Source organism: Gorilla gorilla, chromosome 21 (assembly GCF_029281585.2).
Source record: "Gorilla gorilla gorilla isolate KB3781 chromosome 21, NHGRI_mGorGor1-v2.1_pri, whole genome shotgun sequence".
In the NCBI taxonomy this organism is placed as follows: domain Eukaryota; kingdom Metazoa; phylum Chordata; class Mammalia; order Primates; family Hominidae; genus Gorilla; species Gorilla gorilla.
Window position 1 is genome coordinate 71,313,534 of NC_073245.2, and position 24,938 is coordinate 71,338,471.

Below are 24,938 nucleotides of genomic sequence, written 5' to 3' on the forward strand. Positions count from 1 at the left end.
AAAAGAAATTATAATCAGGAAAAACATCACTTAAAAGAAAGTTTTTATTAACCAAAGTTTTCCTTAATCCACATTTCAACTTTATTAAATAGTCCAAGGGTTTCATTTATGAACACTTATTCCAGTTTAGTTCTCTTAAATTCATTTGCTTGTTGTGCATTTATGTTTAAAAAGGTAACTAACTGCACTGGAAAATGAAAATTTATAGTTTTATCAATAGGTCAGTTTTAAAAAAATCAAAGGATAAGGATTTAAAAATATTAGGGCATTACACCTTTTTCAGAACAAGGATAATTTACAGAAATTATACAAAGCAGATTTTCATCAAATATCAATTATTTAGCGATGTTTTATTTAGCTGAAATGTTATTTCACTTGTAAAAACTATCGCCGGTTACAAAAAAAAATCAGAAACCTTATTAAATTTAACCTGCTTTTACAAATGTCCTAAGAAGTCTTAAGCTAAACAAAATTTAAGTAGGAAAACGATAATTTAAAAATAGTGTGTTATACTATTTCTGTGGTTTATGTACATATATTAACTGGTCTCTGATAGGAAACATGACTAGAAGTTTATCACACTAAGCACTGTAAAATAAAGGCAAGAGCTAATCATCTTCTAGCAAAAATACTCTCTATGCAACAATTGCAAATGTCAAAGCTATTATTTAGTGGTTAATTGCCTGCTACAATACATAAAACAAAGTACATTTACTGGATTGTTTTTCAGTTTGCAGCTGCCCTCTTGACATCCCAAATAAGGAATTCCCGTTAAGTAAAACCTGCAGTGCAATTCACTCAGTGGTTAGTTTCAGGCCAAGCCTCCCCCTACCATTATCCCTGTTCTTCCCCACCGCCCCCAAATCCTGCAGTGGCACCATATTATTAAAAACACTAAGTACCTGGGATTTATGCCTCAGAGCAAGACATCATTTGAGTAATTTCAAATGATACACAGCTCCTTCATGTAAAAAAGATGTTTTGTGGTCACAATTACTTCAAAAAGTAATTATATTCAAATAACCTGACATATCATGCCTTAGCAATTACAAAACCATGATTTTGACACATGGCAATTTTTAAGTTAGGCAAATGTGAAATGCTAAAAGATGTGAACAGCTGTTCTTCTGTTTAAGTTAGAGCACTGCAAAACTCAGGTAATGACTTTATTTTTTCAGTTAACATAACCAGCCCACGATACAGCATACTAAATCACAAAGTACAAATCCAAGGAAGTTAATACCTTTACTAAGTTACAAGACTTGGGCAAATCAATACAGTACTCTTTTATAATGAAACCATACTTTTGTTGGAGTCATGTTACTTTAGTGATAATTTTCACTCCAAAAATATTTAAGTACCAAATCAAAACACTGGTTTTTAATGGTGGTTTATAGCATAGTAAGGTATTTTACACAAAATATATTTTAAAACTACACAATTTCTCCTTTTAAGTGAGCTCCCTTGTGCAAGCTGCTGAAGTGTACAGCAGCAGGGCAATGGGCGTCTATAGGAGGTGGCTCTGCTCTGTTCTGGGGTTGGTCCAAAGTCAGGTGGAGTTCCAATGTATGAAAAGCTTGAAGAATCTACCTTAAGGAGACTGAATATCAATACCAGTTTCCAAGGAGTTCTTGTTGAATTTTCACAGAAATACTGGAACCCTCAAAATCAGATAGTAATTTCAAACATTAATTTCAGATGATCCCTTTTATTTAGAGGCCCTGCATCTGTTTTGATCAAGTCACATAGCCTTACACCAACTTATCAAAAAAAAAAAAAAACTACCCAAAATATAGTTGTATTTTTAAAATAACAAATAAATATATAGTCAGTTTGGAGAGACCTGGAGTACCCGACGTTGTCTACCAACTGTCACGATCACTTCTCTGCAAACGCTGCTGCTGCCATTGGAGTCCTTATGGTTCCTCTTGCTGAGGCTGTCAGTTCTTCAATCTCAGCATTTAATTTATGTATTACCCATTCCATTGCTTCTCGGCCCTTAAAAAAATCCAATACATATATTGTTACTGAGGGAGAGCAAAGGCATATATCGAACTAATGACACACCAGGAAGTAACAAGGGGCGTGACAAGTTTAACTCAATCTCAGGATGACAGATCGTTTTTGTCCTGGCTTTTTCTAATGTTATTTAGCAAACATCAAATGCCTTGAGCAACTGGCTTGATCCATAAACTGACTTTTATTTTGTATGCAAAAGATGTTCTCAAATGAATCTACAATTAAATGACAGAATGTCTTATTTGTTTCATTATTATAGTGGTCCCCTTTTTAGGGGCAAGAAGGTCAAATCCCTTTTCTTTACATTTTAAACCAAAATCCTGTGCAAGGTCCTGCAGGATCTGGTCCTCAACTCACTCCTTACCCCTTCTCTCCTAGTGTTCTATGCAGTTCCTTGAAAAACAGCATTCCCTACTTCCTGTCTTAGGGCCTTTGCACACGAAGCTGCTCCACCTAGAACACTCTTCTTGGAATACCCCTCGCAATCCACCTGCCCCCATTTGGCACTCAGAAGAAACATCAGTTACTGAACACTCAATAAGCACTCTCATACCTTTCTGTACCTTTACTTTCCTAATTACATGCTGTATGATTAATGTCACCTGCCTCTTAGTTCCACGGGGGCAGGGACCACATTTGTTTTGCTCCCTGCTGTATACCCTGTCTAGCCTAGCACTCTGCATGGCACAGAGAAGGCATCCATGAGTATCTCCTGATAACCACATTAACCATGTGTTATGTAACAGTGCATGGCATCTTTCTCTAAACTTACTGTTTTAGATCATGCATTCTCAATAAGCAAAAATTGGTTCTTGGGGGGATGGAAAAAATCTCCCTCTTTTAATGTATAAAGCCCACACATATGTATATGATATATAACTTAATGGAGGTGGCAATTAGGGAAAAAATGTCTAAAACGAGTTGGGGGGAGACAACAGTGAAAAAAGGTTGAGAAACAGTGCTTTAAATGACACACAGCTACACATCATTGAGCACTTCCTCAGTACTGGGCCTCAGGCTACACACTTTCCATATGTTATCTCATTTACTCCACACCAACCCTGTAAAATGGGTAATCTCCACTTTAAAAACGGAAAACTGAGGCATAGAAAGGTTAACTTAATTGCCCAAGGTTAAAAGGCTAAAAGTTAGAGCTTGGATGTGAACCCAGAGCCTTTGTAAGTAACTGCCCAATGTGCTACAGTTTCCTATGGTAGAATGGGCAAGGGTCAGCTTACAAGGACACAAATGTAGTCAGCACCCCATTCCATTCCCAGGAAATGAACCAGGGAATAATAACCAAGAAGCAGCCTCACTTACCTTACTAGCGTTTGAGGATATCGTACTTGCCATCAGTCCTTCAAGGTAACTGCTGAGGCTAACTCCTTTCACGGTGATTATGGCTTCTTGTGTCAAAACAGTTCTGGAACAAAACATATTCACACAGGTTCAGATGACCCAGCTTTCATTTTCAAAAAACTTGATAAACCTTAAACACCCTTTACGATACATTTGTTAAAATATTTTTTACTCACTTTTCTGGATCCTGAGGATGTGGTTTGTATATAAGTCTCTCATCTACTGAAACCATGTTTGTAAATGAAATCTACAGAATGAAGAAAAAAAAAAAAGATCAAATCATTTTGGAACTGAAGATTCAAAATGTTGCTAAAATCAACACACAAGCCAAAATCTTACTAAACATACAAAACAATAAATAAACCGCTGCTATTATTGCATAAACTATTCACTGCCTACTTTTTATTTAAAAAGCAAAGTTGAGGAAATAAAGTATAATAATGATAATACACATAATCCCAAACTCATTTTATTGAGTGCTATCCCCTTAGAGATAGGCAAGATCATGAGAGCAGGAAGGGTAAGGAAGCAACATCCAGGGCCAAGTTAGGCCAGCACATAAGCAGGGATTCTCTGAACCACATCATGAACACGCACTCACTTCCACGGCAACTAGGAGAGGGACAAAGAACTCAGCCAGACAGTTCGAAATGAAACAAAAGGGAGCCAAGACTTACATTAGTAGATTTAAGTTCCATTGTTTTCTCTACAGGATCAACTACAGAATGTTCTTGCACATATGTTTTCGTTCTTGCTGCACCAATAAGCTAAGTAAAACATTCAGAACTAGGAATCAGAGGAGGAAGAATTTCTTACCAAGTGTATCAATATTTTATTTGAAGGAAAAAATGTGTTACAATATTTTGAACCAAAAATCTGTTTCCTAAAAACCAGAGGAAACAAGCAAAGGTCAGAAAGGAGGCCTATTCACATATCATGGATGAGAGGAGACTGCCAGACACAAAAACTTTTCCCAGAGGCAATTAGAAACCAGCCCACTGAGAACATCTGCAACGTGAGGCACCACGCTGAATCTGCCGCGATGCGACGGTGGAACGCTGAGGCTGAGATATGGAAATCAGGTTTGGGGCAACATGGCAGCTAGAAAAAGGAGAACTCAAAGGCATCTGTCAGTATCTTCCTAGAACAGCCCAAGGGAGGGGGCACCTCAGCTTCATTCTCCAGACAGAAAAACAGCGTTCTTACGACGGAGGATCACACGTCAGTGTCCACTGTCACTCCCTGTGCTATGACCCCAAGCCCACCCCCTGACCCTGCTCATTTCTGTGTCTGCACTATGGTTTGCATAAGGAGGCAGTAAGTACATTCCTATTGAAAATGTGTACTTTAGTTTTCTTAGTGAACCTACTCTCCATAAAGAGACCCTCTAAAGAAACCCGGATCCACTTATTACAGCAGTTTTCTCGCATTATGGTAAACTGGCATTCTAGTTTCTTCCTGGTAAAATCTGCTCACTAAAGCCTGCTCGTTCTTAAGGGAATAGAATTGTTTCTAAATGTACAGGAAGGAGTTCCAGACCTTGGAACAAATGTGGCAATAACAAGTCCGAGAACATAGTCCTTACTTAAGGTACACAACCCACCACTGACCACAGAACTGTCACCTAACAATTATGACCAGACCATTACTGCCAAACCTTAGTATTGGTCTCAAGTTGCTGGCAAAAGCAGAAAAAGCAGAATAGAACTCCTTTCAGGTCACACGGCATTAGCTGGCTTCCTTAAGAAAATTTTATCGGGTGCCTTCATGAAGACTGTAATAATATTTCCAATTCATTATACACTCATAATTCAAGTTTATTATAATACAACTTGAACGGATGCAAAAAATGACATTCAGAATTGGCTCCCACAACCTATTTGAAAGTATAATGCGGTTTAGAAAACTTCTCTACAGCAGTCACATTTCTCCGGGAATAAAGACACACTTACAGACTTCACAATGGAAGGCAGTCCCCACTCTGTGCTGAGAAGTCTGTGGCTGTGCAACTTTCCAGAGAGATCTATATGTCTGTCCAACACATCAACTCCAACCACACTTGGGTTCATAGGGTTTGGGTATTTCTGCATTGCAGCTGTTGTAACAGTTTCCCACGGGTGGCTGCCGATGTGAACCAAAAAAAAAAAAAAAAAATTCAAACATTTAAAATTATGCATATGAGTTAAACAATTTTTATAATCTATCAAATCATTCATTACAATGTAAGTTTAATGAGTTTACCTAGGAAAAATTACCTTCTGAAACACTGATGATTATGGGAAACTGATCTACATTTTTCACAGGCTTCAGTATTTTTCCACAATACAGGCTATGTAAAAAAACTCATATCTATAAAGATCAAAGCAGTCTACACCATCTTTCCTACTTATCCTTATCCACTTTCACATGTAAATTGTTTCTAGGAAGAACCAGTGATTCATGAAAATGTATTTAAAAATTATGTTCTACTGAAACAAATAGCCAAAAGTATCATTATGCCATTTATTATTTTTTCTGACCCCAATTCTATCAGTTTATACGGAAGTAACAAAAGTAAAAGAGTTTATGGGCACTATAAATTCTTACAGGGATCACAAAAAGATCCAAAGCATTGATTTAATTATTGAACTTTCCCTTCATTTTAATGTAATAAATAACAGTGGCTCCTCCAGTCAATCTTTATCTATTGTTTTTCTCAAAGGAGTGATTCTGATTTCTGTTTTGAAAAGGTCACTCAATATAATAAAATGTCCTTAAGGTGCACTCCTAATATACTATTTTCTAATATTCTCTTTTAATATAATAAGCACTTGCTTATCACCTAGTACTGAAGTGGTAATAATATCACATCACTTGAGAACTTGCAGTATCTTTATTTTCTTCAAAAAGGCACATGTGCTTGGGTGATTCAAAATGTGATGCAACCTTTGTTCACTTCACAACTTCTGTGAATAAGACACTTGTACAAAAAATATCATTTTCAAAAGGACCCCTTATTAAGTACAATCAGTATTAAAGGTGACTTAGTCCACCTGCAGTCTGATTCTGATGCCTTCTACACTACTTATCTGTGCTCTCATCTTCATTTAAAGGAAAAAGACAAGATCTGGGGATGATGTTTCAAGCTACAATGACTGTTAGGCCACACAGCATTACTTTTTATTTTTCTAAAAGTAAAACAAGTAGACATTATTCCAACCTTTTAGAGAACTCAGATTGACAACTACATCTTGTTGACAAAAGGAAAATCTCAACTCCATTAATTTCCCAGAACCCTGGACAACCAGTGACATCATTTTTAATGTTTTCATTATAATATTCTTTTCTATACAATATTGTACCAATGAACCTCATTCTGTCTTTAGTCTCCAGCCTTATCCAGCAATCAATGCAGGTATATAAGCAGAGTTGCTTCATCAATCTGAAGTGTCCCCACAAATAGAAGCATACAGGCCAAGCACTGATTCTTACCAAGGCAACTCTCTAAAATGAAAATCAGATGAACCCTCCCCAGGTCTCCATCCAGTCATATACCATGGTTAGCTGGCTTCCATGCCCTTACCTCTTCCCCCAACCCTCTCTAAAAAATTAATAATCGCATAACTTCAGGGTGGTTATGCATTATTTGTAATTTAGTCCATCTCTCCTTTCTGAACCAACTTGAAACCACTGATGTTGACTTAGCTTGGCTCACGATTGCTTTATGAACCATAACCAGCTCAAACATTACAAACAATACTTATTATGATTAATCTTCCAGCAATTAATCTGAGCTGTATTAACATAATTATGTGGAAAAGATCTCACAATGGAAGACATGCAAATACCACGCCAAAGTAGAATCAGGAGGACCTGGCTATGGCTCACTGACCGGTCCAACTTCTTCACCTTTGAAACGAGGTGAGGACATTATTAACTCCACCGGCGCAGCATCGAGGTCTTGATTTACTTATGAAAATGTAATCAATCCAAAGAACAGTGGCTGACACATACTGGGCATCTCTATAAGTTGAAGGAATCAATGAATGACTTCACCTGGATGCCAACTATAGGCCTCAGAAGAAAAGTGTTGGAAAATCAAAGACAGATAAGATGTAGAATGATGACTTAGACATTGTTAGAGAGTGACATCCTAAAGATCAGAAACAATGCTCAGATTTGTCAGGGGAGATGATGACTTCAATTTCAGACAGGCTGAGTTTGAAGGGCCTGTGGGACAGGAGGGTAGCAATGCCTAACAGGCACCTGAAAATGAAAAGCGAAGCTCAAGAGAGGCTGGAGCTCAAGGTACAGATCTGGGTGCCATAAATGTATACCTATCATTTGGGACTTTGACCAAACAGCTCAGATTATGTGGGGAGAAAGCACGGATCAGGGCTGCTTCTCCCAGGACAAAAAAAAAAGTCTGTGACAAAAAGAGAAACAAAAAAGAAATTAAGATCACAGGTAAAAGCCAATATAGGAAGGCCAACACAGAATCTCACTGAACATTTACACTGAATGGGAAAAGACAGGGAAGTGCTGAAGACAAAGGCAGAAAGAGTGTAGAGGGAAAGAGGGGATGAGCCAGGAAGAAGAGTTAGGGAAGATATGGGAGAAGACAGTTCTAGGGAGACTGAGTGCCAAGCACCTCTGAAGCATGCAAACCCAGAAGAGGACTGAAGCATGCAAACCTGGAAGAGGACTGAAATTAAACATCCTCGGAGCTGAAATGGACTAGTGATGAATGTGACCAGGTTAATGAACATCTAAATGACTACAAATTTCGGGTCTTTTTCCTCCCAAAAAGACTAAACAGTAGGGGGAAAAGAAAGCTTCCTTCTGATTCCAGTATTCTATACTTTGCAGGATACAGCAGGCCCTAGGATGTGTCCCACTAAGTACAAATGCTGACAACGTTTTAAAAGTTGCCTTCAGAGGCCGGGCACAGTGGCCCACACCTGTAATCCCGGCACTTTGGGAGGCCGAGGCGGGCGAATCACCTGAGGTCAGGTGCGACCTGACCAGGGCGAATCACTTTGAGACCAACCTGACCAACACGGTGAAACTCCGTCTCTACTAAAAATACAAAAAATTAGCCGGGCGCGGTGGTGGGCGCCTGTAATCCCAGCTACTTGGGAGGCCAAGGCAGGAGAATCGTTTGAACACGGGAGACGGAGGTTGCAGTGAGCCAAGAACACGCCACTGCTCTCCAGCCTGGGCAACAGAGCGAGACTCTGCCTCAAAAAAGAAATTTTAAAAAAAGTTGCCTTCAGAGACATTTTTAAAACCATAAATGGCTTTGTGGCATATTTATTTACAAGGCTATACTAATTAAAACAGTGTGGCAACGACATTAAGATCAGCGGAACAGAGCAGGTAACTCGGGAAAAAAAGGATTTCGCTGCTTAAATTTGTGGCTCTTTTGTAAATGGAATCAGGGACCTGGAAGAGAATATAATTCTCCACATCCAACTGGTTCAAGGCCTATTTTCGTTAGTAAACATTTCACATTATCCAAAAAGATGTTCCTGAACGTGGCCTCAAAGAGCTAACACGGGTAGGCCCTGACGACCGTCCTTTTCCATCTCTCAGATGAAAATGGGTAACCCAGGGTCACACGCTTGTCACAGCCAGAGCTAGACCTTGAATTCCAAATCCAAGGCTCTGCTGCGTAGATGAACGAGTTGTGAAAAGGCTTCACATCCTGGTGGTCAGAGTTCACCCGAAATTCACATTCGAAGGTAGAAACTCCACCCAAACGGCGGCCAGGGAAAGTACACTCTGGAGAAAACCAACACCTCCCTCTTGGGATCCTCGGGTCCACGTCCCAAAGGGGTTTCACAGGGCGGGATGTGGCAACCCTGAGTGCTGTCAAGGGCTTCGTGCTCTGCGACGCCCCCAGGACCTCAGGAGGCCGCCGGCCTGAGGCTACCTCATGGTGGGGGACAGCCCGGAAGTGGCCCCGTAGCCCTGCCGGTCGCAAGGCCGCCTGGGTCTGGAGGTCGGAGCCGTCCCCTCGGCTAGGGCGCCTCGGGGTCGTGACCTTGGTCTGCCCTCTGTGTCGCCGGGGCCCGCAGGCTTCAGAGTTCGCTCCCCTCGCTAGGCCCGACGCCTAGAAGCCTCCTGCGGGCCGCCTCTGCCTCGCCTCGACTCCAGGGCCGGCGTGCCTGCCCTCCACGGAGCCGACCCGCGCCCCAAACTTACTCAAAGACGTGCTCCGAAGTCCAGATCTTCATGGTACCGGCACCCTGAGCGATGTCCGGGTAGCGCCAGGGGACAACGAGGCACAGAGGCTACAGCTGCCCCTGCCCCGCCCCCAGCACCCCAGCCGGCGGCGCAGTGCGCAGGCGCCGTCGGGCCCGACGCGAGAGACGCCCAGACGCGCGGCCCCACGCCCTATCCCGGCCCGGGTTTTGCCCCAGCCTTGCGCGCGGCGCAAGGAAACCCCGCCTCTTAGCGCCGGGCGCATCGCGCCGGCGCAGTGCCGCAGACGGCAGCTGGAGGGGCCGGCGCGGGCGCTGTGCTGCGCAGGCGCGGCGGGCTGGTAGGGAGCCTTGACCTCTGGGCAGAGTTGGGTCAGGTCCAGGAGGTGCCTGCGCGCCCGCTTGGCCCTCTTTGTCCTTCTGGCCCAGCACATCCTCGCCTGGCATTTCGAGGCGTGTGGACGCATGCGATCAGCCTGCTGACATAGATGTTCCTCGTGGTGGTCACTTGTGCAAAATTTCCTGATGCCCTATAGAGAGTTCCAGCCACCTCCTGGGTCAGCCCGGGCTGTTGTCCCAAATCCACCAGCCACCCAGCCGATCAGCTGTGCCCGTCCCACCTGCCCTCCAGGAGCTTGCAGCTTTCGGAGGGGATAAATAAGGCGTGACGCGGAGAAGCTAACATCAGACCTGCCCATGAATAATACCCCTACGAGGGATGCGGTCCGGAAGCACGGTGCCAGGGGTCGGGTAGAAAAGCTTCCTGGCCGGGCACACCTTGCCCTAGGTGCATATGATGGATCTGAGCTGAGATGTCTCTCCCAGAGAGACTTCCCTCGTCACCGTTTCTCACCTTGTTGCTCTGCTCCATCACAATATCCTGTTGCATTTTTTATAGCACTTACCCCTCTGACATCATCTTGTTAATTTATTTGTGAAAATTCACAATCGAACTGAGTTCTTGAAGGCAAGAATCTTGCCGGTCTTGCTCAAAAATCATTTTCAGTGTCTCCCATGTAGTCAAGGCTCAATGATTACTTATTGAAAAATGAAAAAAATCAATAGCTATTTGTGGGATGAATGAATTAATGGAGTCATCTAGTTTATTTGTTGTAACTTCCGCTAGACTGTAAGCCCCTGAGGGCGAGGCTCTTGCCAGACTTGTTCAGTGATTTCCCCCTTCCTAAATGACAATTATTTGTTGCATCAATGGATGAAAGAATGACTAAGAATTGCTGGGGCAGGAGGTGGCATGTGGTTTCATTCAGAGATGAGCCTTGTCCAGGGAACAGACTGCCTGGCTTAGCTTTCAGAATACGGCTTCCCACCCTGCTCTCCTGCACTCTCCACAGCCGTCTACCTCCTAACAGAACAATTTGCCATTTTAAATGAAGTTTATGGAGGAAAATCTTTACATCTAGTTACTTAGAAGCTTGTTAGAAGGACCACCTCATTCTTGTTCTTAGCTTGTTGGATTGTTAAAGACAAAAAGCCAGGTTAATTTAGGAGGGAGGATAATTTTTCAAAATAACATAAGTCCTTTATACAGGAAAACAAAAATTACATTAGACAGGAAGGAAATAATATGGTTGGGTAGTTGCTAAGTGCAATTTGTGGTACCTGAGATTTTCTTTTTTTAAACCTACAGTACTTAAGAGTGATTTCTTGGGGAGGTAATGCTTTAAGGGCTGCTGAGAGTACCTCAGCCTTGACTAAGATGCAGTTAACGTCGCTGGGTGTTAAAAACACTGGTTCAAGAACCATCAGCACAGAACAGCCTGTCCCTGCTATTCCTGGAGTTCCATGAGGCTGTTCACCATTCAGCATTCCTGTTCTGTTTATTTTAGAGAACATTATTCTGCCCTCAAGTTCAAAATTTCTGTGTTTTAGTCATGAAAATTAAATGACACCTATCTCCCGTGCCCCCAACACACACACTGTATCAGTCTAATTTTACTTACTAGATCTAGAGTGATGGGATGGGGCATGGAAAGATGGAGATCCAGGACCCGATTGTCTTCTCTGCGTGTCTCCTCATGGTGGAAATAATACCACCTCTTGCTTGGATTTGGAGGGTAAGACTTACATAATGATTATCTCCCGGAGACTCTGTTAGGAGACACAGAGGAAGCAAATTAATGGTTTTTAGATACCTAAGCACTGCATTACTTGACAGTGCCTCTCACAGAAACAGAGAAGTCATTAACAACAGATCATTACTTTGATTTGAAATTAACTAGGTGACTGGTAGTTATGGCCCTTGCCCCAGGGATGACACACATCTCCACACCCTTCCTGCTGGGATCTCCTGTTGGGATCTTGCCGAGCTCCGTGTCTGGGATGAGAATGCAGACATTAACTCTTACCTACAAGGAACTTTACAACTGGCCAGGAACCAAAATCAAAACACAAGTCAAGAATCAACTAGAGGATATTTATTTATTTTTTAGACAGAGTCCCACTCTGTCACCCAGGCCAAGCCTGGAGTGCAATGGCACGATCTTGGCTCACTACAACCTCTGCCTCCCAGGTTCAAGTGATTCTCCTGCCTCAGCCTCTGGAGTAGCTGGGATTACAAGTGCGTGCCACCACACCCAGCTAATTTTTGTATTTTTAGTAGAGATGGGGTTTCACCATGTTGACCAGGCTGGTCTTGAACTCCTAACCTCAAGTGATCTGCCTGCCTCAGCCTCCCAAAGTGCTGGGATTATAGGCATGAGCCACCATGCCCAGCAAGAATCAACAAGAGGATATTTAAAGGAAGGGTTGGGTGTTCACAGCCAAGAGACCCAGAACTTTGAAGTGCAGCCTCTGGGTCCTTATGGAAGGTAGTGGGCAGAAGAGGACTGGCTAAGAGGCTGGGATCAGGGGTTGGTATAGCAAGAGGCAGATGGCAGCACTGACATGAGTGGCCCCATGTTACCCAGTTCCAGAGACAGGCCAGGCAGGAGAAGCACTCCATCGTCAGCTGGGCCTCAGCTACTGTTATTTCCAAATTCCCCTCACTTGCACACCATCTTTACAGTTGTTGCCCTATCTTCATTCCACGTGTCCCATTGTTCTCGGACGAAATCAACGGTCTGGCTGCTTATTCTCAAAGCCCAATAACGAGATGCAGATGAACTGGGAGAGAAGGGAGTTAACCGGTTACAGGGAGGAGGCCTGGAAATTATCACCAGACCAACTCAAAATTACAAAGTTTTCCAGAGCTTATATACCTTTTAAGCTATATGTCTATGTGTAAGTGTGCATTCATCTAAAGACATAAGTGATTAACCTCTTCTAATCTATAACTAAGATCTGAGTCCTGAAGACCTTCCTCTGGAGCTTCAGTAAATTTATTTAATCTAAATGGGTCCAGGTGCTGGGATGATTACTCCTGCTACATCATGGAGGTTTGGGGAATTCCTTCAGACCCCTAATAAACGTGTCTGTGGAGGCCTGGGGAGTTTCTTCAGACCCCTAGTAAAACTTGTTTAATCCTAAGCAGGTTCTGTTAAGAATTCCTTTGCCATCTTGTCATACTTCAAGGCCCAGGAAAGGCCTAGACAAAACTCTTGGTGGGCTTTCGTGACATTCCAGCCTTTGTGTAAGGACACTGGCTCTTTTGGCTTTTCATATTTAACCACTCAGTCAGCATGGAAACGGTTGTTATGGAGGCCTGTGTCAGTGAGACCTGGCCTGCCACACCATTACTACTTGATTTTTTATATCACTGTGGTTTAAGAAGAAACGTACTTGGTCTTTGTCCCACATTCTTGTCACAGAGCTCCTAAAACCCTTGGGATTTCCTGAATGATAGGGATGCCTTTGATTATTTATAACAAGCTCCTTTTGATACCATCTCCAGGTAGATGGTGTTGGAATTGTAATGGCTGCTAGAGAATTGTGTGGTTGGTGGAGAAAACCCTCACACATCTATGTCGGAACGTATGTGTGTTGAGAGTCTAGTAGTAGGAAAAACCGTGTGTTTTTGTCAGAATCAGCTTCCTTACAAATACACTTGAAAGGAAACTTTATATAACTACTTTCAATAGAAAACCAGTATTTTTACCCTGATAAATGCTAAATACATGACTCTTAAAATAAGGCAGTGAGCCCCGTGGGCCTTCCTAACACCTTCTCGTCTCCTCACAAAGTGGGCATGTCTCACTTTGGTGCTGACTTCCAAACTTCCCAGGTGCTTTTTGGACTCTCATCCATTCTCCTCAAACTCCAAGCCACCTTTTCCTCTGAATCTCTCAGCAGTGACCTTTATCTCTAAATTCACTGTGAACTCCTTCAACTGTCTTCTTCTCTTTGTATTCTCATGAATCTTTCCGTATATCTTCTTAACTCTGAGAATCTTTCTCTCTTTCCCTCCCTCCTTCCCTCCTTCCCTCCCTCCCTCCTTCCTTCCTTCTTTCCTTCCTTCCTCTCTCTTTCTCTCTCTCTTTCTTTCTTCCTTTCTTTCAACAGAGTCTTGCTCTGTCTCCCAGGCTGGAGTGCAGTGGCGTGATCTTGGCTCACTGCAACCTCCTCCTCCTAGGTTCAAACAATTCCCCTGCCTCAGCCTCTTGAGTAGCTGGGATTACAGGCATGCACCACCGCTGGCTAATTTTTGTATTTCTAGTAGAGATGGGATTTCGCCATCTTGGCCAGGCTGGTCTCAAACTCCTGACCTCAAGTGATCCACCTGCCTTGGCTTCCCAAAGTGCTAGGATTACAGGCATGAGCCACTGCGCCCGGCCTCGTTTTTACATTTTTATTTTAGAGACAGAGCTTTGCTCTGTTGCCCAGGCTGGAGTGCAGCAGCATGATTATGGCTTACTGCAGCTTTGACCTCCTGGGCTAAATTGATCCTCCTGCCTCAGCCTCCCGACTAGCTGGAACTACAGATGCGTGCCACCATGCCCGGCCATGATAATGTGTCCCTTCTCTTTTCCAGTCTTTTTGTCTGTGCTCCCTTCATTTAGTCATTGCACAAATAACAACTGATCATCTATTCTGGGTCATCCCTATCACACTACAGCAGCAGGTGACAATTTCCCTAGGGACAATATTCCCCAGGGGACATTGGCACTGTCTGGAGACATGCTCAGTTGTCCCAACTGGTGATGAGGGTGCCACTGGCATCTGTGGGTAGAGGCCAGGGATGCTGCTAAACATCCTACAATGCACAAGATGGCAACTGATTCCCTGCCCCAACAAAGAGGGATCTGGCCCCAAATGTTGACAATGTCAGTGTTGAAACGCTGGGGTTCATCTAACAGGCTCTTATCTCTGTCCCAGTCTACCTGTCTGGCTTTGATGTTTTCTCCTCCCATTCTCCAACTCAGCTGAACCCACAGCCACATAAATCTCTCGCTATCCTTACAGGCCATGCGTTTCCACACCCTTGAACTTTGCACATGGTGTTCTCTCCACCCAGAATGCACTCTCCTCTGATTTGCCCTGGAAAGTCTTACTCATATCTTGAGATTCTGTGCAAATACTCTACTCTCCAAGTGTCTCACTGATAACGCCTCTCCCCACTAGCTGAGCACAGTGCCTTGTTTCGGCTTCTGTGCTCCTGTTTGCATTTGACACAGCCCTCACTATGACACATCACTTTGGAAGTGTTGTGTGTGTGTCCACACTGCAATTTAAAGTCCAAAGTGATGACTTCTGTGTTAGAAGGATGGGGGTGGGAGCATGGCTCCTTATCAACCTCTTCATCATTTGAGTCCTTACTATAAATGTGGCCACACAGTGAAGCAAGAATCATCATAACAAGAAAATATTTGCCACTGAACCAAATCTGTACATACGAACTTGGTGCCTTATGAAAGCAGCAGCATAGATCCTCATCTCTTGAGCCTATGTATTTGCTGGTTAGTCTCCCACTGATTGTCCAAGGCTAAAAATAACACAAGTGGTTGGAAAGTGAAACCAAAACTCTTGGAGAAGACGCAGAATTTCATCAAGTTGATGAGAGTGACATTCAAGAACTCCTTCATTATACACTAACCCATCAATAGATGACTTTGTGTAGAATTGAAGCAGTTAACATTTGAGCAGACAAAATTGGCAGGGGATGGTTCACAAAGAAAATAATATGAATGGCTAAAAGTTGGGAAAGGCTCTTGGGAAAAATATTAGAGTCATTGAATATTTCTGCAAAGATGTCCATCTCTGCGACTGAGTTGTGAAATTCAAACATATTTTGCAGTGCTATTTTCCAGTTTGGTGAGGAAAATCATTGCAGAAACCAGCACTTGGTTCATTCTATGTGATAACAATTTGATAGAGTTACAATTTTAATCTAACATATGTATATATATATATCTCATATAAATATCTATCATATATATCACTAAATATACACATATGGATATATGTGCATATATATAAACTTACTATCATTACTTCATTTTATGTTATTTATTTATTTTTGAGATGGAGTCTCACTCTGTCGCCCAGGCCGGAGGGCAGTGGCACAATCTAGGTTCACTGCAACCTCCGCCTCCTGGGTTCAAGCAAATCTCCTGTCTCAGCCTCTCAAGTAGCTGGGATTACAGGCACCTGCCACCACACCTGGCTACTTTTTGTATTTTTAGTAGAGATGGGTTTTCACCATGTTGGTCAGGCTGGTCTCGAACTCCTGACCTCAAGTGATCCGCCACCTTGGCCTCCCAAAGTGCTGGGATTACAGGTGTGAGCCACCGCACCCAGTCAGTATCATCATTTTATGTTTCATTTTTCAGGGTAAAGTGTCAGCTGCACTTTTTGTTTTTCATCATTTACTATAAAATATTGGTGTTGCTTTTAAGTGGATTTGCTTTCAGTGAGCTTATTGGGTACCAATTGCATACCAAAAATGACAGCTTTCGTCAAACTCCAACAGCTAGGACTACACAGGGAGGTCGGTGAGGAGAGAGATGCAATCGGTACTTCGGTTACAAACAATAAGGGCAGTGGTGATAGGAGAGGAGCAGGAAATTGGAGCCATGTTTAGGAAGCTGTACTGGCACAGCCCGGGACACTCTCACCTTTTCACTTGTGGCCCAGGTGGCCCTGATGGAATAGAGAGCCAGAGTCTGCGTGCCCATAGAATAAGCCAGAGAGAAGTGACCAGCACAGCTCAAGCCTGAGATTTCAACATCCCTATCAGCTCTCCAACCTAGGGAGTGTAACTGGCTGAGAAGGAGAGACCAGAACACAGGAAGGGCTCAGGGGCTCCCAAGCCCTCAGACATGGCGTCCACCCCTTGTCTCTGCAAAGGCAAACTCCCCATTTTAGGAATCACATTACTCCTAATTTAATACAAATCTTTCTTTCTCTCTTTCTCTTTCTTTCTTTCTCTTTCTTTCTTTCTTTCTTTCTTTCTTTCTTTCTTTCTTTCTTTCTTTCTTTCTTTCTTTCCTTCTTTCATCTTTCTTTTTTTTTTTTTTTCTTTGAGACATGGTCTCTTATGTTGCCCAGGCTGGTCAAATCCTGGCCTCAAGTGATCCTCCTGCCCCAGCTTCCCAAAGTGCTGGGATTACAGGCATGAGCCACCCCACACAGCCTAGAATCTAGAGTCAAATTCAATTTTGTTTCCATTAGTGATTGAAGATTTCAGGTAGCCATACAGAACTTCCTGTCTTTATGATTTTTCCCATTTTTTGTTTACCTAAATATAGAAATAACTTATTCTTGAATCCCTGTCTTAAGAAATGAATCTCTTCTGGAAAGCTCTGACTATCACAGGAATTCCCCATCCTGAGAAATTAAAGGTAATTTCTTAATGCTAAATCAATCTGTCTAATTAGCAGTTTTTCCATAACCAGGTCTATGTCAAAACTAGCTTTTCTCTTTTTCTATGCTAAAAGGTTTTATCCTGAAAATACTCTCATATACTCACATACACGATGGTATAAAATCTGGCCCAGAAATTCTCACTGGGATAATGAAAATGACATCATTGCATGTGTGTCCTGAGATGAACAGTTCTTGCAGTCCTTTCTTTTACATTCGTTTGAGTGATATTGCTTGTTTCCTATTACAACATCAGGAGATGGAAGTCACTGACCAGCTGCCAACACCTGAACACCACAGGCTCATAGTTTCTCTTTTTTCTTTTCTCTTATGTGGGACCTTTTTTTTTTTTTTTTTAGCTGGAGTCTCACTCTGTCACCTAGGCCGGAGTGCAATGATGCGACCTCAGCTCACTGCAACCTCCTCCTCCTGGGTTCAAGCGATTCTCCTGCCTCAGCCTCCCAAGTAGCTGGGATTACAGGCATGCGTCATCATGCCCAGTTAATTTTTGCATTTTTAGTAGAGATGGGGTTTCACTATGTTGGCCAGGCTGGTTTTGAACTCTTGACCTCAGGTGATCCACCCGCCTCAGCCTCGCAAAGTGCTGGGATGACAGGCGTGAGCCACCGCGCCCGGCCATTATGCAGGGCATTTTTTATTTGCAGTCACCAGACAGAGACCTGCTGCTTGGTGACCGTGGCCAATGCCATGAGTCCACTGCATGTCTTTCACATCATGAAGGGGGAAGGGGGGCAATCCTCTCTCATGGGCCAAGATTCATCCTCTTCGTGAACCGCGTAATTAGGTTTACAGAAGGGGACAGAGCCTGGCTCTTGTCATGGAGGTTGGTGGTTTTCATCACCTTGCTGAAGGAAATTAGTTCTCTGTCTTTGCTAGAGGCAAATGGATCAATCCTGAAATAGACTTAGGCCTTGAAGGGGCCCCCATTCCAAGTACCCTCATCCACAGGGGGTCTTGGAGACAGGCAAAGAGATATGTAGCTGCATATTGGCCTGGGTTGGATCCAGACAGCTGCTTTTTGTGTGGCCTATTCTTGCTGGACTTTATGTTGGTGACCTCTTGGGGATAACATTTCAGTGGCCAGCAGCGTAAACACCAAGGGAGGGAGCAATGGCAGCCATGTTCTCCTTCCTGAAAGCAGTTTAGCTGCCTACAATTTCAAAGGATCAAACCATCACATCCTTCAAGCCCCCAGGGCCCAAACTATTTAATAATAAGTGCCTGGGCAATATTTTGGAATACTTTTCTTTCTCGCAGCCCAGAGCATGCCACACCTATTCTGTCACTTGCCAGTGTGACATCTTGTAAAGAAAGGGAAGCAGGGTTTGGGAGGCCCAGGTGGGAGGATTGCTTGAGGCCAGGAGTTCGAGACCAGCCTGGGCAACATAGTGAGACCCCCCCTCCCCATCTCTACAAAAAACAGAAAAAACTAGCCAGGCATGGTGGTGTGCGCCTATATTCCCGGCCACCTGGGAGGCTGAGGCAGGAGGATTAAGCCCAGGAGTTTGAGGCTGCAGCGAGCTGTGATTGCACCATTGTAGCCTTGGCGACAGAGTGAGACCCAGTTTCAAAAAAAAGAAAAGGAAGGGCGAGCAGGACGATTATTCCAGTTTTACAGATGGAAAATGGAGGTGAAGAGATGCTGGTGCCTCTCCCTCCCAATTCCTAGCTTTATTCTCTCATCACTAGATCATGGTGTGGGGTGTTAAAGGTGATACCACGTCAATACACAGCTTAGGCAATGGGCTTCCCTTGGTTCCCGGGTTCAGACCACAACAGAGCACAGCTGTTCATCCCAGTGGGACCTGCCGGGTTACCCCTGTTCATTCTGTAAGAAGGTGAGTGTATTACAATGTTCCGAACCTAAGTGGATGTGTAACAGATACTTGCTGGATTCTATTCCTGGAATTTGGGATAGAGTCAGCGTTTGGCTTTTTCATGGTCTTTCTGAGAAGTCCATTCTGCAGAAGTGTGACATTTTATGTACATTTAAAAAATTGCATTAAAATCAAGCAGAATAGGGTGGAAGAGTAAAAGGAAAGTCAGTTGTTTGTCATGAATCATCTTGTAGGGACGGAGCTGGCCCTTTTAAAAAATATTTATTGTTTCAACATCAGGACTCTGAACCCGCAGTGCAGAAGGATAGCATGATACCCTGGAGTAGAGTGAGGAGCCTAACATTGTAGGTGGAAGGTTTTGAGTATGGCCCCAAGAGTAATATATTCAGTGAGTCTCAACTGAAGCTCCAGGGGTCAACAAGTACCAGACAACAGGTACCTGTGGGCCTGGAAATAATCCCCCTCCTATTCACCTGGGAGGTCATTGCTTGTCCTGTTGTCATGCACTCAAACTAGTAGACTCAGTCATTTCAATGAACAAAAGACTAAGCCAGATTATTGGCATTCAAGATGGAAACCTGGATATGGGATGGCTGGCCTCTCTAGCCATGTGCAGGCACAGCATTTGCACACCTGAGTCATGTCAAATAACTTTTTTTTTTTTTGAGACTGAGTCTCGCTCTTGTCAGCCAGGCTGGAGTGCAGTGGCGCAATCTGGGCTCACTGCAACCTCCGCCTCCTGGGTTCAAGCAATTCTCCTGCCTTAGCCTCCCAAGTAGCTGGGATTACAAGCACCCACCACCACGCCAGGCTAATTTTTGTAGCTTTTTAGTAGAGACAGGGTTTCATCATGTTGGCCAGGCTGGTCTCGAATTCCTGACCTCAGGTGATCCGCCTGCCTCAGCCTCCCAAAGTGCTGGGATTACAGACATGAGCCACAGCACCTGGCCCATGTCGGATAACTTTTAGGAAGAGATGATAGAGATTTCAGCTTCTGCTCTCATTGTATTCTCATTCCATTCTCATTCTTGTATTCTCCTCCCAAACAAAATAAAACAAAGAAATGTGTCCTTTCTAGCTTTATGCATGCATGTCCTCCGAGGAAAGGCAGTCCTCTTCATGTTTAGATGCTCCAAAATGATGTCAAAAATTTTCCAAAAGGTTTTTTCCCACCAAGTGTAAAGTAAACTGAAGCATTCTAGACTATGAGGCAAACCCAGCAGGATCGAAGGGCCTGCAAGCATCTAGGGTTGTGATGTTCTCAGTTCTGGTAAGAAAGAGCACATGGACAGAAAGAGGCAGAGAGATGGTCTGTCTCATTCACAGGTGTATCCACAATACCAGGCACATAGTAACGGCTCAGTAAGCATCTGTTGGGTGAATAAAGGCATCAACAGAAAGCAAGCCAAGTCCTGGTGTTAGGTAACCCATGCCTTATTTATCATCAAGGGGGTCAACAATATATAGTGTGTACAGTTTATGAGCCCTGACATTTACCAGAATTTGGAACTTGCAAGGCATAACATGAAGGTCCCAATCCAGTAAGAACACAAGGGTACGGGGAGAGAATCAGCAGGTGTCCAAATCTGGGCAGTGCCCCTGCCAGCTCTCTGGGTCCCAAAGCCACGTCTAGGGAGACCAGGGCACCTAGAAGCAGCAGTTGTTCCCCAGCTGGCTGTGCAGAGCAGGTCTGGAGGGAGACAGGTGCCCGCAGCCCAAACTGCCTTCATTTGAGAGAACAGCTGTTTGCTTGGCCCTTAGGCTGAGGAAAAAAATGCTGAGCCATATGTCCTTAGTAAATCAGTGCATGGCCCTATCAGAAAAAGTGCCCAAATGATTGATTAGAAAGCAACCAGCCAGCCCTTGCGTATAGCTTTACTTGTGTGCTGCAAGTTTGTTTAATGTCAAAATGTACCAAAATCCACCCTGCGCCTTCCACTTCCATTTTTCATCACAGAAATATTTGCCAAATGCATGCACTGAAACCACTGGGGAAGAGAAGAAAGTAAGACATTTTCTTAAGAGGAGGGACTGCAAAGTGAGGCAGAAACTCAAACAGGAAACACCCTCTTTTATGGATTATGTGTGATGTTAAACAATGATGAAAATGTTTCTGAGTACTTGCAGGCTGATAGATCATAAAGGAATCTTAAATTCACCTAGACCTTTTTTTCAAACACGCAGACACCTACCAGATGGGGAAACAGAGGCACTAGAACGCATATGTTGACAGTCTTTGGAATCCAGTGAGTTAAGACCATAATCTACATCTCTAGTCTTTTTCCTTTGCTGACTTGTCTATTCACTCAGAGTAATAACGTAGAAAAAGCCTACCTTAAGAAGGAGTTTCAATGGTTTCTCATTTCTTCAAATGGTATTGAGTATAATTCCATATAAGCTTTAGTCCTCAAACAGCTTTAGTCACTTACATCAGCCAACTGGTACCTTCAGCAAAAATACATTCAGGTATTTACATTTTTAACAAGATAAATCAGCACATAGCATTGGTTGTATATTGATTAAAATTCTACCTTGGGTAACTGTGATTTATTGGAAAAATTAATATCAAAATCTAAAATGTTAATCAAACTTAACTGAAAAATGCAAAAATCAGCACCTTTCTTTCAAATCAGCAGTGATCATGTATAAACAATAATAGAAAAACCCTATCAAAAATAACTCAAGGCCAAGTGCAGTGGCTCACGCCTGTAATCCCAGCACTTTGGGAGGCTGAGGTGGGCAGATCACTTGAGGTCAGGCATTTGAGACCTGCCTGGCTAACATGCTGAAACCCCATCTCTACTAAAAATACAAAAATTAGCCGGGCATGGTGGTTCGTGCCTGTAATCCCAGCTACTTGGGAGGCTGAGGCAGGAGAATCGCCTGAACCCAGGAGGCAGAGGTTGCAGTGAGCTGAGATTGTATCATTGCAGTCCAGCCTAGGCAATAGAGTGAGACTTTCTCAAAAAAGAAAAAAAAAAGGACCTAAAAATATGAAATATCTAGCAAGAAACCTTAACAAGAGATGTATAGGATCTAAATGAAGAGAATCATAAATTTTCTCCGAAGAACATAACAGGAAACCTGAATAAAAGATGATATACCATGCTTCTGGGCAGGGAGATTCAGTGTTTTGATACTGTCAATTCTCCCTAAATTAGTTGAATGAAATTCCAGTTGAAATCTCAGTAGGACACTTTTGGAACCTGACAGAGTGATTCTAATGTTTCTTTGGAAGAACAAACAGGTGAGGGTGGCCAGGAAAGTTTTGAAAAGGTAAAGAGGGGAATTCAATCTACCAGATATTACAACATATTAGGTAGCTATAGTAGCTAAAGTAGTGTGAAACTGAGCAAAAATGGGTAGAAAGAAATGGATACCCTTAAAATCAACCTTAACATATATGACATTTTAGCATGTACTTTAAATGGGCATTTCAAATCCAAGGGGAAGGGATACATTAGTAAATAAATGGTGCTGGAACAGCCAGTTAAATATTTGGAAAAGACAGAAAGTAGGATTATCTCAGGCTATATATCTAAATCAATCAGAGATTACCTAAAGAGAGAAATACTAAAAATCTAGTTATTCATACAGCTTTAATTGCCTAAGTGGGACAGAGTCACAAATATAGAAAACATCAAAAACATTAAAAGGAAAATATAGTATGAAAACATTTACCACAAATGTAATGCATTAAGAGTTAATTTTCTTAAAATATAGGCTGGGCGCCGTGGCTCACGCCTGTGATCCCAGCACTTTGGGAGGCCAAGGCGGGTGGATCACTTGAAGTCAGGAGTTCAAGATGAGCCTGACCAACATGGTGAAACCCCGTCTCTACTAAAATAAAAAAATCAGCCAGCGTAGTAGCATGAAACTGTAATCCCACCTACTTGGGAGACTGAGGCAAGGGAATGGCTCAAACCTGGGAGGCAGAGCTTGCAGTGAACCGAGATCATGCCACTGCACTCCAGCCTGGGCGATAGAATGAGACTCCGTGTAAAAAAAAAAAAAAAAAAAAAAATATATATATATATATATATATATATATATCGTCATATAACCATTAGAAACCCACTAAAACCCTTTAGAAAATGAAAATACCATGAACAGACAATTGGTAGAAAAAATGCAAGTGATTAATGTGAAAAAATGTTCCACTGCTTTGGTGATCAAATAAATGCCCATTAAAACCATATACCATTTTTGGCCTATCAACTTAGCAAATCGAAATATAGCTCTTATTCAAAGTTGGTGAATATGAAGTGAGGTAGTTACTTTCATACACTTCTATTGAAAGTATCAGTTGGTACAATCTTTCTGGAGAACAATTTAGCAATATCTATGAAGAGTCTTAAACATTCCTGTTTGTCCTTGTGATTCTCAATGCAGAAATTTAAGGAAATTCAGAAATTTGGACCAAGATCTAAGTCACAGAATTGTTTGTAATAATATAAAGCTGGAAAAACCTTAAGTGTTCAGAAAAAGATTCACTAGTTGGATCATGAAGAAATAGAACTTGTGTTTTAAGGGGAGGGAGAAGAAGTGGGAGAATTCTAGGGAGAAAGAACAGCGAGGGTGATAGGAAGGGTGCATGAAAGTGCATTGCAAGTTTGATTTGGAAACTGTAGTGTGCTCTGGAAGGCCAGGTGAGGGGCAGATAGAAGGGGTAAGAAGAGGTGAGGCTCAGAGGCTTGTGTAGCGGTCTATCTCCTGCATGAGAATTTAAGATGTAAGGACTCTGGGTTGGTTATCTTTATATCCTTCCAAGTTCCTAATAGGTGCTTAACAAATGTCTGCTCAATAATCAAGAGATTTCTTTCAGTGTTGAGTGGCTTTGGGTTCTGTGTTATTAGGTTATGGTTTTCCTCTATAGCTTGTAAAGATCCAGCAAAGTTTTTTTTTTTTTTTTTTTTTTTTTGAGACAGAGTCTCGCTCTGTCGCCCAGGCTGGAGTGCAGTGGCACCATCTCGGCTCACTGAAATCTCTGCCTCCTGGGTTCACGCCATTCTCCTGCCTCAGCCTCCCGAGTAGCTGGGATTACAGGCGCCCACCACCACGCCCAGCTAATTTTTTGTGTTTTTAGTAGAGACGGGGTTTCACCGTGTTAGCCAGGATGGTCTCAGTCTCCTGACCTCGTGATCAGCCCGCCTCGGCCTCCCGAAGTGCTGGGATTACAGGTGTGAGCAACCGCACCCAGCTAGATCCAGAAAAGTTACTTAGGAAGAAAATTAATAATGACTCTCCCTAAGTAACGTGGTTGATTTATGACAGGCATTAAATGATACTTTAAAACAGCCTTATTTGGACTTCAGTCAGTAGGGGGTGCACCAATGCTGAAAATTCTGATACTAATAAAGAATAGCACTTATTTGTTAATCTTACGGTCCTTCGTCCTGCTTACTATTTGTCCCTTCTTTGCCCCTCTCACCACTCTCTATCCCCCACATTAAGAAATTTCTCATTGCTGCACATACCACCAGTTATAAAACTGGATTTTAATAAGAGTTAATTTAATGTTGCTGTTTATTTTATTTTATTTTTTTTTTTTGAGGCGGAGTCTCGCTCTGTCGCCCAGGCTGGAGTGCAGTGGCGCGATCTCGGCTCACTGCAAGCTCCACCTCCTGGGTTCACGCTGTTGCTGTTTATTAAATTGTTACAAGTAAGTGTGACATTTTTGAGAAATTGCTGTATAGAGAAGAGTTTAAATTGTGCTTATTTATTCATGACACATTTTTTATCACAATAGTTGAGAAAG

General features: G+C 42.8%; 1 protein-coding gene across 1 annotated transcript; it reads right to left on the reverse strand.

The window, feature by feature from the left end:
* Positions 1-26: 26 nt before the first annotated feature.
* PRELID3B (PRELI domain containing 3B) lies at positions 27-9,815 on the reverse strand. The gene is made up of 6 exons (XM_004062449.5): positions 9,565-9,815; positions 5,331-5,499; positions 4,056-4,145; positions 3,555-3,625; positions 3,340-3,442; positions 27-1,998 (listed from the first exon to the last, which is right to left on the reverse strand). Exons 1-6 carry the CDS (start codon positions 9,594-9,596, stop codon positions 1,879-1,881), a joined length of 585 nt encoding a protein of 194 aa, XP_004062497.1. The 5' UTR covers positions 9,597-9,815; the 3' UTR covers positions 27-1,878.
* Between the last annotated feature and the right edge of the window lie 15,123 nt (positions 9,816-24,938).